The sequence below is a fragment of the Syngnathus typhle genome, linkage group LG2, assembly GCF_033458585.1.
Source record: "Syngnathus typhle isolate RoL2023-S1 ecotype Sweden linkage group LG2, RoL_Styp_1.0, whole genome shotgun sequence".
Classification (NCBI taxonomy): Eukaryota; Metazoa; Chordata; class Actinopteri; order Syngnathiformes; family Syngnathidae; genus Syngnathus; species Syngnathus typhle.
Window position 1 is genome coordinate 14839057 of NC_083739.1, and position 19269 is coordinate 14858325.

A 19269-nucleotide genomic window follows, 5' to 3' on the forward strand; every position below is an offset into this window, starting at 1 on the left:
TAATTGCTGTAATTAAGATTCAGTTTACAAAACGTACCCGAATTGTTAAAGTAGTGCTTTCAGGCCGCGCAGTTTAACATCGTTCTAGTGAGCAACACACAAACACAGCGACAATAGAGAAAACGGCACTTTTTCGCTTGATTTTTGTCACTTTGTTGCACTGAAAACTGACGTTGGGGGGAGTCAGCGCAATAAAAATGAAATCAGAACCCAAACACTTTACCTATAGTATTCAAGAGTTGGTTCAGACTGAACGGCCACCGCATGCAGGTGTTACACAAGGGATTCCTCACAAGCAGATCAGATTACAATAGACTTCAGGAAAAACTGAGTCTGAACTATAAATTGACTACGTGTTTAGTAAGTTAGTGTGTGAGTGTTGTGTCAACAATGAGCATTTCCTCAAGTCATGTTCACTTTGGACTCCAAACAATTGAGAGCTTCAACGCCTTGGACTGCAAAAGCATGTATTCATACTTTGAATATTTTTTCTCAGCTTGACAAGTCAGTGGAAAATATATAGTCCCCATCAAACATATTTGAATGGTAAAGTCAATTCTGACCCAAAGATGAATACACCTCTCGATATAAATAGCATGAAATAAAAACTTGAATTTTGAACTTTTGATTTGATATCCAAAGTATAATTCCAATACTTTTCAACCAGCCGGTACGTAGTCGTTTGTGCTACAATCGTGATGCATTAAATCACATTTAAAAGAAACAATCACAAAACAAACACAGAAGGCAGCTTGTTGGATATTCAAGACTTTCTCTTTAGATATGTACAATTAAAATCACAGTTTTTCAACCAAATATAAAATAAATAACAAGAATAATACCAAGATAAATGCATTTAGTGACCAGTTTTGTTAAAAATGGGCTTTTTTCATATTTGCCAAAACTTCTTCCATAGACTGACTCCGAGTAAATTTCCCACGAGGCATCACTAACCAACCACAGCATTTGGACCAGTGGTGCAACATAATCAATTTGAATACAATTGCTGTATTACAAAGTTGCTTTGTAAAGATAATGCTCAAAGCGAGCGATGAGCGAACAAAAATAATGCTCTTGTGTTGATACAGTTCTTCACTACAGAAAACTAAAAACACATGAATAAACATTCAGTTGCTACATGAAAACGCCCATGACAGTGTAAAGGGAAAATGAGCACTGTGATCTTTGTAAAAGCACATTTGGATGAGTTATCCTATTACGCAAGTGTCCCTAATATTGTGACTGGTTTTGCACTTGTGAACGTTTCTCCCGCCTCCTTCCTGAATCCACCAACCACAGTTGTGCCCAGAGGCCGCCGGCACCCAATCAGCGGGCCGGGGGCAAACAGTGGTGAGGTCAAAGGTGAGAAGTCACAGAGGCAGGGGTCAGCAGCAGCAACCAGGTAGGCCACCCTGGTGTGTGCGTGTGTATTTGCATCACTATACTTACAAACAAAACAATTTTGCCTTCGGGCTGCTGAGAAACAATTGAGCTATTGTATAGGACATCTCAAGACACTTCCGAACATGTAACAGCGAGACATTGGTGGGGTTTCGACACAAATATGGAACCTCTAAAGTCGAACATCCCATGGGTTGCACAATTCCATAATTTGAGCCCATATTTGGGTGAAAACATGTTTCAAACTTCAAACTGCCGTAATATTGCTTCACTTCCCTTTTATTCATCTCAATTCAATAAACATCAACTGTGGGTATTGTTCATTTGGCTTTTTCCTGAACACTTATTTCATAAGTAGAAGTTTCCTAAACAGAGTGGAGGGAGAATAACACGAGAATGAAAAAAATAATAATATACTGTACACAGTAAGTTATGTTAATCAGTGGCCAGTCAGATTCTAGTGTCACACAGTTTGCAAACGGAGACACTTGTTTTTCAAAAGTTAAGGCAGATATTGTTTTTACTCATATTAACATTTCTATTTACACTTATTAGTGAGTTATTGGTGAAAATAAATGTTTTTACATGTATTACAACTTTGGCATTGGTCTCTTACGTTTTTTGCATGTGAATAAAGTGGTGCCATAATATACGTACGACTCGCCTTGTGAGTTTTTCCAAGATACGAGCTGTCATTGGCTGATTTTTTATTTTTTTTTTTTAATAAAAACTTTCTATACGAGTATGTTTGGTGGCATTGAACTTAGTTTGGAATTGGAGGTTGACCGGCATCCCACAACAGATTGTGTTCGACCTAAGAGGTTCCAGTGTACTTATAAATAAATAAATACGCCTAAGTCGAATCTCCAAAGTAATGATATAAATACATTGCTTGTGTATCTGAGTTACCCCACTTCTGGTTTTTGAGGAAAAAAAAAATTATATATATTTATATTATTTGAACATTGGCTGTTAAGAAAAGTTTTAGTTGTAAGAAACACATTCAGTTTTACAGAATAACATACGTCTGAAGTATGGTGATATAAATACTGTGTGTGTGTGTGTGTGTGTGTGTGTGTGTGTGTGTGTGTGTGTGTGTGAACTCCAGTTTTTTTATTGCAGTTTGAGAGTGTTGCATCATGTTTGGATCAATTCAGTCCAAAAAGGAACCACCTCTTTCTGCATTAAAAAAAAAAAAAAATCCCAGAGTGTGAAAAGTGACAGACACAAAGAAATAAATTCAAACAGATCAACAATGGGTCAAATCCCATTGCTGTAATTTTTAGGGGGGGTAACAGCATCTCTTGTTTGAGTTTGTAAATCAGTAGTCAGCATCCATCATGAGTCTATCACATCAATAAGAAGAAAACCGTTTGGAGAAATGGTCCTGTGCTTTCCAGTTGGCAAAGGGGAAGAAAGACAAACCCTGAAAGAAGGCAAACAAGGCTTGTAGGTGGGCAGAGTCAAGGTCGCCCTCCACTCAGTGAATCTTAAAGGTGATTGGCTGATTAACAAGCTTTGGGAGTTGAACTTCTGCAGTCTTTCCGTCTGCCCGAAATATCAGGTGAGTTGGAAAAAGACAAGGAGGGACTGCCAATGAGACTAAATAGACAGAAATAATTCTGTGCTGAAATAAAATGTAGACATGGAACTTAAATACAGCTTGAGATATAAATGATATTCCAAACATACATCCCTCTATTCTCTATGGTGCTCAGGGCCGCCTTTACAAAGCCTAAGTTGACGTGCTGTCTACTACAAGTTGGGAGGAAGTAATTAAACTGTTTTTTAAATACAATTAAATATGTTGGATGATAAATATTGAAAGTAAAAAAAGAAAATTGGAGACTTCATGGAAAATTGCACTCAAATGTGGCTAGGAGATTTTTTTTAAATCACTTTTAGTCACATTGACTAAAAGGTTCCATGAGCCAGTGCCAACCCTGACATAGAGAGTTAGTTAATTTATTGCAACGCTCATGTCTCATACATTTTAAGAATGAGATTGTTTACACGACATAGGACAGGCGTTGTTTGGGCAATGGTGTACGAGAGCGAGTACATTACAACTTGAATGAAGCAACGTAACTCAAGCAAGCTGGCATTTTGTACTTTCATTGGATGAAAAGCTTGAATTGATCAAAATGACAGTGGGTGTGTACTAACTTTAGCCAAATTTGAGTTAAAGTACGATTATTTATTAATTAGTCAATCAAATTACACCCAGTCAAGTTAGTTTTCTTACTGTTGTGCTAACAGGGGCAGTAGTGGGCTAGTATTTGCATAGTCGATAATAACAGATAGTATTGTAATCATAACGGTAGTAGTTTTTACATGATATTTGTATTTGATCCAAATCTCTAGATTGCCCTTCGCACTGCAGTAACTCTACCTGTTTCAGTCTTTTGAGAGGCAAAGCTCGATAAGATGTCCCCGCTCGACGAACGCTTCAGTGGCTCGGCGATCAGAAGCATAAATCATGACATTGCACAACACAATGAGCTCATTTATGACCTGGCATCTAAAAAATGTTAAAGGCACACGCGCATATTCACTTTAGATTTTGTTAAAGTTATTTTTAATTGATATTTATGTAAGTCGAGTAGACAGCTATTAAGTGTTTACTGTTGAACAAAAACATTTGGAAGGGGGGGGGGAGAATACATTCTCGCTTAGGGCCCCGGTTTTAGTCCGGGACTGCCCCTCCTCCTTCAAGTCCTAGCTGACTTTGGCTGAGAGGCGGCGTACGCCCTGGATTGGTCGTCAGCCAATTGACAAACAAAAAGACAAACAAGCAGTCACACTGCCATTCACACCTACGAACCATTTTGAGTCGTCAATGAACCTAACGTGTATGTTTTGGAATGAATGTAAGAGGAAACAGAAAGAATGTGGAGAAAATGTGCTATTGACTTAACCATAGCACATATTGAATAATGCTACTCTAGATTTACGTAAATATGTTACCGCTAATATTATTCAGTAGTTGGTGCTGGTACTTTAGGCTTCATTACCGTTCACATGATAGGGACATTCATTTTAGCCTCAGCCGGTTTGTAATCGAGCTTAATTCCTCTGGTTGGATTATCAAAAGTGTCTCAGATGACAAAACATCATCACTAATTATCAGTGGCCAGTTGCAGTTTTAAAAAAAATAAGCACTGGATAGGAACTTGAGCAGAGGCAAAGTTACATGGTTAGACTGATTATGCTCTGATCACATTTTTTGGATATTAAAAGAATGAGACGAAAGAAGGTGGAGAGAAAAGGGAGGTACGCAAGAGGGCGGTTGGCACAAAATTGAAAGTCTTGGCAGTCATGGCATCGATTTGGGGTGAAGGCGGGTGTCACCTATCGGGATATGAAATGGTCGGTGGGGAGGCGTGTGGATGGTGCTGGACTAGGACTCGGAGGAACTACGTGAGTTGCCGTGAAGGAGCGACTTGTAGATGCTGGAGGAAAGGAATCGTGGGTAGGAATCCCTGTGCATCAATGTGTAGATCTGCAACTGGGCGTCCTCAAAAGTGCGAGGCGTCGGGTCCTGCATCTTCCTGTTGATCACCTCTCGTACGCGAGCGTCCAGGCTTACCTGGACGGAAAAGCAAAAACCTCGCTATAGAAGATGACTCATGCGGGGTCCAAACATCTTTTCTAACAAATCCTGATTTACCCCCCTAATTCTTTAACTGAACGGGACCACCGGCAAACAGAACCATCTCCATACATCTCAGTCAAACGCTAAAGCGTACATGAAGCATGAATACATCCATTTAGCATTCACAGAAGCACTACCTTCTTCTGGTTAATCTTATGTTATGTTCTTAAGTTTGCTCTTTGCTCCTATTTAGCAGAGCGATGAACACACACACACACACACGTGCACGCTCACACAGTCAATAAAGCAAGGTCAGGCGTGCAGACAGAAACCAGGCAGGCTTCGACACCGCCTGTGTGTGAATGTGTTTATAAAAAGACTCTGATGCCAGAGGGCCATGACAGCAACTATTTACTATTTCCTGTGCGCGTACGCACATGCGCACACACACGCAAGCGCTCATGCACGCAAACATACACAAAATTTAAGAATGAAAGAAAATTCGCCAAGAAATATGCTGGTGAAAAGAATTTTGCTTGGGGGACTATGGCATATCGAGGGGCAGCTGACATCCTCATCAAATGTCTTGGTTGTCGAAAATGTATTTGTCAGGAACAAACGACTAAATTCAAAAGTTTATTTGGTTATGTGATATTTTTCACATAAACATTTTAAGCACTGTTTATAATTCACGCAGTTAAGTGCATTTTACCTGTCGCCGACCATCCCAGTGTGACCGCCTACGCTAGCAGTCGAGCAAGCCATAATTGACTTAGTAATTTTGAATTTATTTAACTTGAAAGTCTCTTCCAAAAGTATTGGAACGCCAATACAGCAATAAAGACTTTGAACCTTTGATTCTGTACATGCCACACTGCACTCATCAACAAAAAGCACAACATCAAAGAATCAAAGGACAAATTGGATTGTGCAAAGTGCAGATATGAGTCACAAAAGTATTGGAATAAGGTTTTATGGACTGATGAGACCAAAATATAACGGCCAATGTATGGAGAAAGGAAGAATTGGCTTATGAGTATGGTTTAGGGAATGTCATAGCTTGGGCCTTGCACGGCTGCTTCCAACACAACAAAAGGACATCATCACGAAGCATTTTGTGAAACACATTACAAATGGTTGTCACAATCACGTTTGTCCGACTTTCCTACCTCTTTTGGCGACAATATGGAAATATAGTCCTCGTAGATGGAGCGCACCTTCTCCTCCATGCTTTTCTTGTTCATTTCCTGTTTGAGGTCTTCACAGGCCAGCCAGAAGAGCATGTTCTCCTCACTGTATTCCGTGCGTAAAAACTCCCGAAAAACATTGCGTCCCGCCGGGTTCCTCATCAGCTTGTCGAAGGACTGGGCCCAGAGTTGCATCTCCTCAATTGAAGGTTTGGTGCTGATGGGAAAAAAAAAAACAGACATTTATTAGCATACAACTGAAAGGTTTGGGAAAGATCATGAACAGGCCGGGATCAGAGGTCCAAAATTAAATGGCCTCTTCCTCGGCCATAAACAAAGGAACTGGTCCATGTTCAGTGTGGACTTACCAAGCTTCACAGTTTGGTATTGATTCCATCTTGTTGTCTTGTGATATCCTCTTCCTCCTACGCCTCCTCTCATCTTCATTCCTGATGGTAAGACTGACATGATAAGACGGCTTTCAGACAGGAAACACACACACACGCACGCACGGACGCACGGACGCGCGCATGCACACACACACACGAGCATACTCATGCGCACACACGAGAACTTTTAACACACAACCACACACGGATGTTACTACACCATCCACTAACAACACCCAGCACAGTTGTGTTAACAACAGGGTGTGTGTGTGTGACAGAAATTTCCGCAGAAGAAAAAAGACAAAACACAGCTCAGTAAAGGCAATGCACTGCACAGGTGTCCACATTCTTATCCAAAATTTCAAATCAGTTTAGCTAGAATTTTTCTTATACATCAAAGGACAACCTTCCCTATATTCATATTTTGTTTGACCAATAAAACCTTATTTTGATTTTACTTTGTGATTATAAAACCTGATGTGCTAGAGAAAATTATTTAAAATCTATTTAAAAATGTTTACTTGAGTCACTGATTTGAAAAAAAAAATGTTGCTCAATGTCCAATTTAGAAAAAAAGGATGAATTAAAATTCTATCTAAATAATCACTTAAAAACAAACTCAACGATTGACTACAAATGCATTGAACTCAAGTTAATTTACAAGCAAATAGAACTAAATCTGTGATACTTTCATAGCCCACAAGGGGGCGCAAGCATTGCCATTCTTTATGAGTCAAGAAAATAATGACTTGCTCACTTTCAACATCTCATCATCCATATCTGATCGGTCATTTTTTAGTGTGTCCTACCATGAGCAGCTGCAACAGCAGCACCAGCAGAAACAGCAGGTGCTCGGACGCTGGGAATTCTGCGTCGTGTTCAGGCCTTGCACCGCCGGCCCGCTCAGTGGCGCCGTTTCGCTCCGACCCACACCCATGGCCAGCTCACCCTCTTGCTCGGCCGGGATCGGACCTGTGTACTATAGAAACAGAGAGCTTGTCATACATTTGGACTTTTCTTGAACATCCAGTTTTGCACTGCGAGTCTGTAAATAAGTGATGCTAGTTTTCCCAAGCAAAATATAAAGATTGCACCTAAGTGTCACATCCTAAATATTCATTTTTGTGATAGTATATTGAGATAGACTCCTTGTGTATTTTGATATGCCTGGCACAATAAAGATGATTTTGATTGGTTAAAATATTAGAAATATTAATAGTGGAAAACAAGAGGAAATGTTGAGGAATAAGGAGACATGTTGAGAAGAGGAAGTGAGAGAAAGTCAGTGTGATGCATCATGTGATTGAGCTGTGATCACGCACAAGCGACCACGCGCATACAAACACACACACACACAAATGTTGAAGGGTTTTTCTGATCATGTTTGACTCTTGTGTGTGTGTGTGTGTGGCGGGGGGTCGGGGGGTGTACGTGCGAGTCTTTGCGGGTAGCACTCCATTTCGGGTGATAACGACTAGAAAATGGACTAGATCCACTTCCCAAAGTTAAAAGCCAAATAACTCAAACTTAAAGAACTTTCAGTGAAGAAAGAACAGCACTACTTTCCTGTGTCTAAATTTTGCGGAGTGACCAAATGTGTGTGCGTGTAACAGGATTGGGTTGGGCAAAATAATCGGATGAAGTGTGATTACATTTGAAAAGACTCAGTAATCATACACTTTTGTTCACAAAAGGAAAACTGTCAGTTGAACTCCATCACTGTCAATATTACTTGTAAGCTCAATGACATACCTACATGGATGCACATATGAGTTACAGGCGTGTGATTGTCTTAATATCATAGATAACTCCTCAAATTGACACTACTTTTTATTCTCCATGAAACAGAAAAAAGACTTTGCTGAACAATTGGCGACACAGTGGGGTCGCCGACCTTTTGGAAACTGAGAGCTACTACTTGGGAACTGATTAGGGATGATTGATACCACTTTTTTTTATACCGATGCTTTTAAAATTTGTACTTTATGAGCGCATTCATGTGTATGATTTTAATTTCCATTATATGCTAGGGAAATTTTTAGTTTGAAATTTGACATGAAGCAGCATCCATGAATAGATTGTGGTTAACCATCGAAGCTCCACAAAAAATATAAGATAACATTTAATGATGTGTGCATTTAAAGTCATATTTCATTCATGAGCTGTGAGCGGGTTGGCATTCAGGCCCGGCTGATGAAGATAAGCGGTGAAGTGAATGAATGGATAGATAGCCCATTTGTGCCCTTTTGTGGCCTGCGAAGTTCAATATTGAGTTCTCAAATGGTTTTGTCCTACTTTCCTCACAGTTTGACACACACTCGCAAACACACACAAAGTAGATCTTAAGTAATGAAGCATTGATGTCGAATATGAATCGATTTATTAGGGGTAGTTAATCAGAACACTTGCCTGTATTCGTGTACAAGTATCAGCCTCAATGAATGGGAGGGACAGAGGTTGTCACATTGCCACATCAAGACAAAGTAGGAAGGAAACACATTTGCGTCATATTTCATTGTCATTACTAAAGATATGTACGTCAGTCGCTATGTGATCAATGACAATGACGATGACGAAAAAAAACATAACATAACATCAGACGGTAAAATACAACATATGGGCTGGAATTTGTGGTTTAAGTTAGGCAGAAAAAGTAAAAAGAGTTTATTTGAAATGACAACTGCAGTTTTAGACTTACCGTATTTTTTGGACCATAAGGTGCACCGGATTTTAAGGCTCACCTTCAATGAATGGCCCTTTTTAAAACTTTGTTCTTATATATGCCGCACTGGACTATAAGGCGCACCATTAATGCATCATGTCAGATTTTTAATCCAAATCAAATCATTCTCTATTTTATCTTTTTTATTTAAACTTCAGACGCAACAAATTACTTTATAATCACAAAATAATGATCCATGGTCTTTTTGATTCATGATTCATAGCCTTCAGCGGGCCACTTATGATTGACACAATGCTTCGGGCCAGTTTAATTTTAGGAATTTGGCCCATATATAAGGCGCACCGGACTACAAGGCGCACTGTCAGCTTTTGAGAAAATTGTAGGTTTTTAGGTGCGCCTTATAGTCCGGAAAATACGGTAATCTTGAGCCACAGAAAGCAGACGCTTATGAATGAAGTGCTCACATTGTCCTGGAGATGTCCTATATCGATTGATGTGAAAGATTTATATCGTGATAAACGCTTTAACCACATCGCCTGGCCCCAACTCAAGCACATTTCAAAGTTTTTCTTGGCATTCACTCAAACCCTGCACAGGTGTCTTCCAAAAGTTCAGACAGCAGGTTTAGTGGAAGACCATCGGCAAAAACCTGCCCAAACATGTTGGACACCTCGTTTAAGTTCTACTTTACCCCCACCACACACCAGTCTCCTCTTTAAAAGCTTTGTGTGCACACGCTAAAAATACTTTCTCCTCAGCAATACTAATGAATACGTATTACATGCAAGCAGAATTAAAAACTCAACTAAAACATCCCACTGGTACAGCTATAGTAGACTTATAGAATCTTTACAAATATTTTCTTTTACGTACAGTCGGCATTGTTGTCAAAACAATTTTCAGTCACACAGACATAGAAATGTTTATGTATGACAGGCCAGTAGTTGCCAATGTCAGCTAAACAAACAGTACACACATGTACACTAACTTGCTGACCATGCCATTTGCTTTCATATCCAGTACGGCTCTTCTTCAGATCTCTTTTATCTTTTGTAAACGGCCCTTTCAAGACCGCAACCCCTCCACCCTTTGTGTGTTGAAGTCAATACGGTTTCAAAAGCTAACAAAAGTAAAATAATTTTAAAAATCCCTCCGTTAACAAATAACTGAAACTGCATCTTTAGGTTTGAAACTAACTACATGCTGGAAAGTTGTAAGAAACATGTCCATTTTTGTCAGTATCATACATGAAGTAAAGAAAATCAGAACGGTAAGCTTTCAACAACACACGAGAGGAAAAACTTTTCAGTGCACCTGTGTCCGCATGAAGAGTAAGCCTTCGAGTCAAGTCAAAAGTTATACAAGTAAAAATCAGGAGAGCTCACCAAAGTGAAAATGAATCAATGTGGAACAATGAAACCAAAACACAACGACCTCTTCGCAGTTGTCGCCAAACTATCGAGACTTCCAACATGTCTTCATTAAGTGAAGGAGGAAGGGAGCGTGTAAAAAGCGTTGAGAGATGGCAGACAGGAAATCGAGTCTGGGGGTGGGAGGTGTGCAGAGGATGGCGTTCATTGTGACACTTCTTGGTTTCGCTGCGAAACTTGATGAATCAGGCAAGGCATCTGCACCCCGACAACTCGCTCGAGCTGCTTCCAGTCTCGACTTGTTCCGCGCTCTTTGGAAATATCTCAAAGCCAAATTTGACGCAAACCCACACTACAGATGTCAGGATGAGGGGTTAAAAAGATCAAGGTGAAAGCAGTTTAACACAATAGTTCAGCATGGTACAGATTAGCCCCCCGCTGCAATTAGCAAAAAACTGAGCAATTGATGCACCAAATTCTACTATCGCAAAACATTTCATATTTCTTGGCATTTGTTCGATTTAAAAAAAAATAAAGACGGACACGCAAATGTTGCTAAAGGCTCTCCATAACTTTCACTAACCCAGGCTAAACTTAGCTCCTCCCCGACACACAAAGCTGTTAGTCTCTCAGTAAAGAGGTATCACTTTGACATTAATTACTACTCTCGTGGCTTTGGTGACATCAGCATGTTAAGAGCATTATAGAAGGAGCAAAAAAATGGAAGTAGTTTATTTTTTAGCAACTAGCAAAAATATCTTTCTTCATGTCTCTATGCCAGTGACATATAGTGACAACTCTTAAATGACCTTCCATTCGTACAATAAACCCGTTTATCCCTTTGCTGCCATTTATAGAACAGAACAAGTCATGGCTTCTTTATTTCAGTATCTCTACTTTTTGTGATGTTTTTGTTTGGTGGTATTGTAAGATTTTGGGTTCTTGGCTCAAGAAAGCTTGGGAAGCACTGACAATACTTGGCTTGTCTGCCTTTGGTACTTAAGGCTTGGCACTTGGTTCTCCTGCAGAAGTGGTGCAAAAGGTAATGCAGTACACAAACAGTAACGAGACTTGACTTGTTATTGGTGCGTGTAGAAACTGCAAATGAGCGCATGACTTTAAACAGTACAGTTCCTGAAAGTCCACCATCCCAGTAAGGCCCATTTTTCGCCTAAAGGCGTTTTTGTTCCAGACCGTCTTACTGGCTGGAACCACATCCTTATCTAATTATTTCACCTCATTACAAGCACTCAAAAGTGCCATTTATGTTGAGTCATTCCATATACAGCAGCCTCCCTGAGAACATTTCTGTGTGCTGTGTATTGTCTTGTGACATAAACTGCCATGAACCGAGAGCTTGAAATAAGAACTCAGTCGAAGCAAGTTCGAAGCAAGGCAGTCAATGCTTTCACTGTTTTAGTGGTAGTGCTCAAGGAGCGTCAATTCATCGATTAAGGGTTAGCTGAAAAGTTTAATCAGCATTATATATCTATATATTAGGGGTTTTATATATTTTACATATATATATATGTATATATAAATATCCCTCTATATTATATATATATATATATATATATATATATATATATATAAATATCCCTCTATATTATATATATATATATATATATATATATATATAAATATCCCTCTATATTATATATATATATATATATATATATATATATATATATATATATATATATATATATATATCCCTTTATTTTGCAACCATACTGCTAAAGTTAACTTGTAATGAGGATCTTTGATAATATAATGTTGATGCGCAACGATAAAAAAAAAAAGAGATAAAGATAAATATAAACCAGTACAATGGCCAGCTTAATAAGAGTAATGTGATGTAGTTTGTTGGCGTGCCGTTGTGCGATGTTATCGCATATTTTCCACTTCGCTCTGAGGCACATAGCCACCAATTACAAATGTCTCGCAGTACCACTTTTTTGCCACGAGATAGGAATGTTAGCGCCATTCGCATCTTTTTTTTAACATGGCTACAGTGCAGACTGCCCAGTAGTTAAAACATGTAAAAACAGCCAGACAAGCAATTGGTAAATACTTTTGATTTTTTCTTCTTCCCCTTCCTAAGCAAATGCGTCATGCCATCAATTGCAAAACTATGTTCATCCTAATTGTTTTATGGCGTGTTCCCCTTTCTTTGTGTAAATCAAGCCACTGGAAAAAAACGGAATACGTTTACCAGCATGTCCGTCATGTCGTGAGGGCGGCCGTTGGGGCAGCGTGCGAGTCGTCAGCGATGTTAGCAGACCAGGCTCATGCATGTCATCCCCCTTTTGGTCTGGAACCTCTTCTTTAGAAATTCACACCCATTCGGACCACACACAGAAACATAAGAAGGTAAGAGGATGGAAATGTAAATATATTATAAATACAGGTCAAGCCCTGTTAAAACTGTAGTAAAACAAAAATATATATATTGAGCTGAATCTGCTTTGGTCTTCTCTCATCATCTTTCTTTTCTTCACCTTCAACTGCAAAATTCTGCTCGATTTGAGGCAAACAGTATTTTTAATTGAACAACCACACAGGAGTTTAACTTTAGCGGTTCCACAGAATATAGAAGAATTATGTATATCCTTTTTATTGGGTAAATGTGCCACTACTAAAACAAACTCAAAGACCCTTTTGATAGGTCGAATCACAATCTTCAACAATTGTGCCTTGAGAAAGATTATATTGCTTCATGGTCAGAGACCTATAAATTTAAAAATAACTTCAGCACTATGGTTGTAATCTGTACATCATACCAAGAGTTGTTTCTTATATTTTGCCAACATTATTAGCATCATAATAGCATCTTTCCTGTGGTGATACCCTTCACTTTTCTCGGAATTCGCCCTCAAGTGATTACCTCGACTTCCGCGCAGAAAGCATGAGATCGAGGTTAGCGAAATGTTTGTCACTCATTAAGTCTGTTAGTTGACATAAAAAAAAAAACAATGCTGGAACATCTTCTTACAGGAAACCTGGCGTGGTCAGAGAAATGCCGGCCTGTTTGGTGGAGATGTCGACAACTTCACAAACTGTCACTATTTGTTTGCTGCTTTGTCAATGAGCACAAAAATTCAAATATTTACCTCCTGGAACAGACAATTAACCAACATGTGATGACATCAACGTGAACTTAAAAAAAGATACACAGATGTTATGTCATTGTTTTCAATTCGGGCTGCCACAAATGATTTGCTAGTTGACCAAGTTGACAAAGCGCATCATTTGTAAATTGCGACACATTGTATTTATATTTACCATAATCAACTCTATAATGTAATATAATTAGGATCATACATTTTACATACATTCTCATATTTTTTCATCTTTTACTAAACGGGATTAACCTGCAAAAAATTGCTCCTCAATATTAGTAAATTGCTCCTCTGATAAAGTCATTGATGAGAAAAATTCCTCCTTAAATGAAATAAGTTATTTGGAGCCTTGCTTGATGAGTGGGCAATTTGGATAAGGACACCAAAAGCACTTGATAGCAATATTCACCCGAGAGGTGCCAACTGTGCCTTTCAGACAAAACTTGTTTGAGCAGGAAAAAGTTGCGATGATGTTTCTGCTTCGTTGTGCCTCGGATTGCATAAGTGGCAAATTTGCTGATCAACTTCACTTCCAACTTGAATCTCTAAACTGCAACACGCCAAATAGTAAAGATTGTATAAACACACACCAAGATGTTGTCGGACAGACACAAGGAATACAAAAGTCAAGTGGAAAAAGGCAGAGACAGATGTCGCAAGAGCCGGAAGGAAGGGACGACGACAACGTGAGAAAAAGAGGAAGCAGTGAGTGACCTGCACAATAAAGAAAGATTCAGGAAGAAAAATTATGTGCCAACAGAAACAGGAAAACAACTAAGCGTTAATTGTGCTTCCGATTTTAGTGCACAAGTCCAGATCTGAGGTGATGGATCTGAGAAGCTGGCCCTTACAAAAATCATAGTAGTAAAACAGGACTTTATAGGATTTTAGTACCGTATTTTCCGGACTACAAGGCGCACCGGACTATAAGGTGCACCTTCAATGAATGGCCCATTTTAGAACTTTGTCCTTATATAAGGCGCACCGGACTATAAGGCGCACCATTAATGCATCATGTCAGATTTTTAATCCAAATCAAATCATTCTCTATTTTGTCTTTTTTATTTCAACTTCAGACGCAACAAATTACTTTATAATCACAAAATAATGATCCATAGTCTTTTTGATTCATGATTCATAGTCTTCAGCGTGCCACTTATGATTGATTTCATGATACAATGCTTCCAGCCAGTTTAAATTTAGGAATTTTGGATTTTTAGGTGCGCCTTAGTCCGGAAAATACAGTACCCAGATTCATAATAATTAGTGCAACTTGAGTTCCAATGACCAGGAAGTTTGGTAACGAGCATCAGTAGCCAGCTAGCTTTTTAGTCGCCGCAATCAGTCAAGATAATGACAGTGTATTCTGAGTCATGCGTGGAGCTATTTCAGCTCCATAAACGGCCTAAGTTGTGGCAACACAACAAACCTTGTGAAAAGCCCAAGTTTAGACCACAACATAGAATGGGAGGCATTCAACATAAGGCGGACAGAAGAGGAGAGCATAGTATCAGGTGCTAAACCTCAAGCAAAAAAAAAAAAGATGCTTGAAGAGTGAAAATGAACACAATCGGGTTTTTTTTGGACTCGATAAATCACAGGTGCCAAACTCAAGGTGTGAGGGTCAGATCCAGGCCATGACATATTTTTATGTGGCTCGTGATGGCCAACTTCATGTTCCTTGCAAATTGTCTTAACTAAGATGAAATATTACAGTATTTTTGGTTACTGCCCCCCCCCTTTAAATTGAAAATATTTGAAGAATTAATTTATCCATGATTATATTGCTTATATGTGATAGTTGATTATACATTTCTATGGGTTCACAGACAAAACGGCCCTCCGAGGGAAACCATAGCAACGATATGGCCTGTGACAAAAACGTGTTTGACACCCTTGTGATAAATGGTCATTTCCATGCATGTTTTTTTTTTTTTTTTTTTTTTTACACGTCAACATTCAGTCGCGGTGCTTCGTTCCCTATCCTGTCAGTCATCTTGCTTACTTTTTGGACTTCTGTACAAAAAGCAGGCCACCGCTGTGAGCCTCAGTGTCAGTTTATATATAAACATGTCATCAACCACCAAGAAGGTTACTATAAAGTCAACAGTGCTTTAAAAAAGGTTGTTTGTATGTTATGAAAAGTAAAAATTATTCTCTCTTCTGTGATTCTGTGTTTTAACGACTGTTAAGTTGGACTTACAAAACTGCAATGCAAAACCTATTAGTGCATTTCAAGTTGAAATTTTCAACTTAGGTAGTCTTTTTAGACTTTCTGTAAAGATGGAAAACATTGCACGTGGATGATAATGAATTTAACAATGGGACATTTAAAATGTTTAATGCTAACAAATGTACCCATCTTTATACATCACCCTTGCCTTTTTGCAGAGTACCAACTATTTTGCTCTCCAATGCAACGAGAAGTGTGTGTCGCTGTATTCATCAGGCCCAAATTAAGATAATTTGGATAATTTTAGTAGGTGTCAATCAAATTTTAGTATTGCATGCTCAGAAAAGGAAGGCCTGGGCAGTCTTGAGGCTTAAATCCATCCATCTATCCATTTTCTGTACGGCTTTGTCCCCATGGGGGTCGCGGGGGTGCCGGAGCCTATCCCAGCCGTCATCGGGCAGTAGGCGGGGGACACCCTGAACTGGGTGCCAGCCAATCGCAGGGCACACACAGAGACGAACAACCATTCGCACTCACACCTAGGGGCAATTTGGAGTGCTCAATCGGCCTACCAAGCATGATTTTGGGATGTGGGAGGAAACCAGAGTGCCCGGAGAAAACCCACGCGGACACGGGGAGAACATGCAAACTCCACACAGGTAGGGCCGGAGGTGGAATCGAATGCGCACCGTCCGAACTGTGAGGCGGACGTGCTACCCAGTGCCCCCACCGAGCCGCCAGGCTTCAATCTACATTCCATATTCAATTTGACACGTGTACGAGAATAAATTCATGACTTGTACAGAATGAAACAGAATCAAACATAAAAACAGTCTGGTGACACTACTTGTCCCTCTTAACCACATAATGCCTTAAGACATTCCAAATTAGTTTGAACACTACAACATGAAGAGTATGCCAGACTAGTCTGTCATACAACAAAAGTGTTGTCACAATATGACATACAGACCACCTGTAGTGCAAGTTACCGAACAGCACAGGTAGAAAACAACCCATTACTCATCAAGTTTGAAGGCTGTTAACCTCAGATGTCAACATGAGTGGTGTCAATTTTACAATGAAGGTAGTTCCAGAGGGGGTTTCTCAACATATTGGAAAACGTTTGCCCCAAGTTATGGGCTTCCAAATATTTTTTGTGTTGTGTAGTAGATGTACTGACATGTCTTCATTCCCCCCCCCTCCTATTTAGCAGGGCAGCGATTTGGCAGACAGCTCTACTAGACCATGCTGGGTATTCCGGTGGAGGGCGGGAAGGCATTTCCTTTTTTTTTTTTTTTTTTTTTTACACGTGCACCTGGCAACTTGGAGAATGAAAAATAAACTTAACAATCATCAAAATTAGGTCTAAGTTTCGGCTGAGGTGATGTTTTTTTTTTTTTTTAATTTCAGTGCAGGTAGACAGAGTTTGAGCAGCATGGATATAGGGGGGATGTCATATTTCATTCATAAATCTGACAGCAGCATGCATCAAACCTTCTAAATGATTGTAGAAATAAAGCCTATATCGGCCTTTTTTTTTTTTTTTTTTTTTTTTTTTTTTTTTAAGTAGTGAGCTGTCACAAATGACAGCCAGTCACCGGTGACACCTTCGTAAAGTTCTCCCAGCACTGCAAGCAAGCAACCCATTTCCTAATTTCCTCATTCTATTATAGTGATAATCAACAAATTGTCTGACGTCACAGCAGACATGGGGTATGAAAAAAAAAGTGGCATTTCAAGATTAGTTGGTCATGAATTGATTTCTCAAAACCGCATGTGATATGCCTGAAAAAGCAATCCAGTTTTAGTTTTCTTGATCATCCTTTCCTTACACACTCCAATGCCTTTTGAGAACTACTGCACGAGTTAGTACCTGTGCAGTAATCTTCTTCCTGTAAATATCCGAATCAGGTGTCAGCAACGAACAGCAAACACGTCACAGATTCCAAGTAAAGTTGGGCACAACATTGAGAAATCCTTCATGCTAGTTTGACTGGAACATCTGCATGAACGTCACCGGCCCCGCCACTCAACCAGCGTGTCAACTTAAGAAGCCTTTCTCTTGTGTGCTGTCTGTCCATGCAACATCAACATATTCAATGACAACACCTGGAGAAAGACGGGAAAAGTCCACAAAGCTGCTTTGGGTCGCCATTGCGCCCGCCTTTCTCGAAAATAATCAAGGAAGCAAAAAGTGGGCGAGGAATCACTTGAACGCGCGACCTTTACGTCCACGCGCCACACACCGCAACATTATTATACGAAACCACCGCGCCCCCCTCCCCGGCCGGGGGCCCGTTCCGGCCCCCACTGCTCGCTCCATGCCTGCCCTCCCCGTAGCGCTCGCTCGCCTCTCTACCGATCACATACTTACAATTTTGGCATTAAGGAGGTCCGGAGGGGGGCATCCGCGGCGCGTTCGGAGGCACATCCGCCTTTTTTGCGTTCTCTTCCGCAGGCTCCTGCTCGGGTTTTTCCCAACCAAAGAAAGAGAGACAGTGTACGCGTGTGCGTGTGACAGAGAGACAGAGAGAGAGAGCGAGAGAGCGAGAGAGTGAGCGAGCGAGAGAGAGAAAGAGAGAGAGCAAGAGAGAGAGGGAGAGAGAGAGACCTTCAAGAAGACAGGATAGCCAGGGAATGATTCGAGCGCATGCGCACCAAGTCCCGTCTTGTCGCTTCAAGCACAAGGGCTAAAACCAAGCTGCGCACCATGGGCGACCGAGCCTTCTGCTATACAGCCCCTACACTGTGGAACTCCCTCCCCGACCACCTAAGAGCACCCCAATCCACTGACACTTTCAAAACTGGACTTAAAACTCACCTCTTTACCTTAGCATTTCCGTAATTTTCTTTCTCATATCTTGGTTGTCGTCCAGTTGTTCTAAACTTGTCCTTGTTTTGTTTTCTTGTTTTTTATCTGCCATGTAGCACTTTGAGATTTCCCCAAATGTAAAGTGCGTTATAAATATAATTTATTATTATTATTATAAGGGCCCCATGTTCGCGCAACTTCTTACGTACTATATTTCAATTCTAAATGCTTGTCAGACTGCAACAATGCATTGAAAAGTAACTGCTGTTATCAAGCCTCTGAATTTTAAACACTAAATTATGTTGTGCAATTATTCGGTTTAACAAGGTTTGACAACAACCACATAATAATAATAATAATAATAATAATAATAATAATAATAATAATAATAATAATAATAATAATAATAATAATAATAATAATAATCTCGCGTGACTTGTGTGGGATCCATTCCAGTTCAGTGGCCATGTGCATGTGGGTGTGACTATCTATATACATTGAATTAACAGCTGACAAAAGATCCAACTATCCAAAGCA

General features: G+C 39.8%; 1 protein-coding gene and 1 long non-coding RNA gene across 5 annotated transcripts; one reads left to right on the forward strand and one right to left on the reverse strand.

The window, feature by feature from the left end:
- Positions 1–752: 752 nt before the first annotated feature.
- On the reverse strand, positions 753–18540 carry LOC133170874 (regulator of G-protein signaling 17-like). 4 transcript variants are annotated; one of them, XM_061304073.1, is made up of 6 exons: positions 18295–18540; positions 12841–12948; positions 7382–7551; positions 6552–6644; positions 6166–6400; positions 753–4990 (listed from the first exon to the last, which is right to left on the reverse strand). In XM_061304073.1, the coding sequence occupies exons 2-6, from the start codon at positions 12853–12855 to the stop codon at positions 4802–4804; spliced, it is 702 nt and encodes a 233-aa protein (XP_061160057.1). In that variant the 5' UTR covers positions 12856–12948; positions 18295–18540; the 3' UTR covers positions 753–4801. The 4 variants fall into 4 exon arrangements, with proteins under 4 accessions (XP_061160057.1, XP_061160049.1, XP_061160064.1 ...); XM_061304065.1 differs by having other exon boundaries at positions 12841–12951; XM_061304080.1 differs by having other exon boundaries at positions 6552–6632; positions 12841–12951; positions 18295–18536.
- LOC133170899 (uncharacterized) lies at positions 12869–17226 on the forward strand. The gene is made up of 2 exons (XR_009718639.1): positions 12869–12998; positions 17131–17226. It is a non-coding gene; the product is annotated as an uncharacterized LOC133170899 (long non-coding RNA).
- Positions 18541–19269: the final 729 nt, after the last annotated feature.

Excerpts from the sequence above, each read along its gene's own strand:
- LOC133170874 (XM_061304073.1), bottom strand. Across the intron at positions 6,645-7,381 it reads TGCTGTTGCAGCTGCTCATG|TCTTACCATCAGGAATGAAG; the intron begins GTAGGACACACT and ends TTATCATGTCAG. Across the intron at positions 6,401-6,551 it reads ATACCAAACTGTGAAGCTTG|CACCAAACCTTCAATTGAGG; the intron begins GTAAGTCCACAC and ends TTTTCCCATCAG.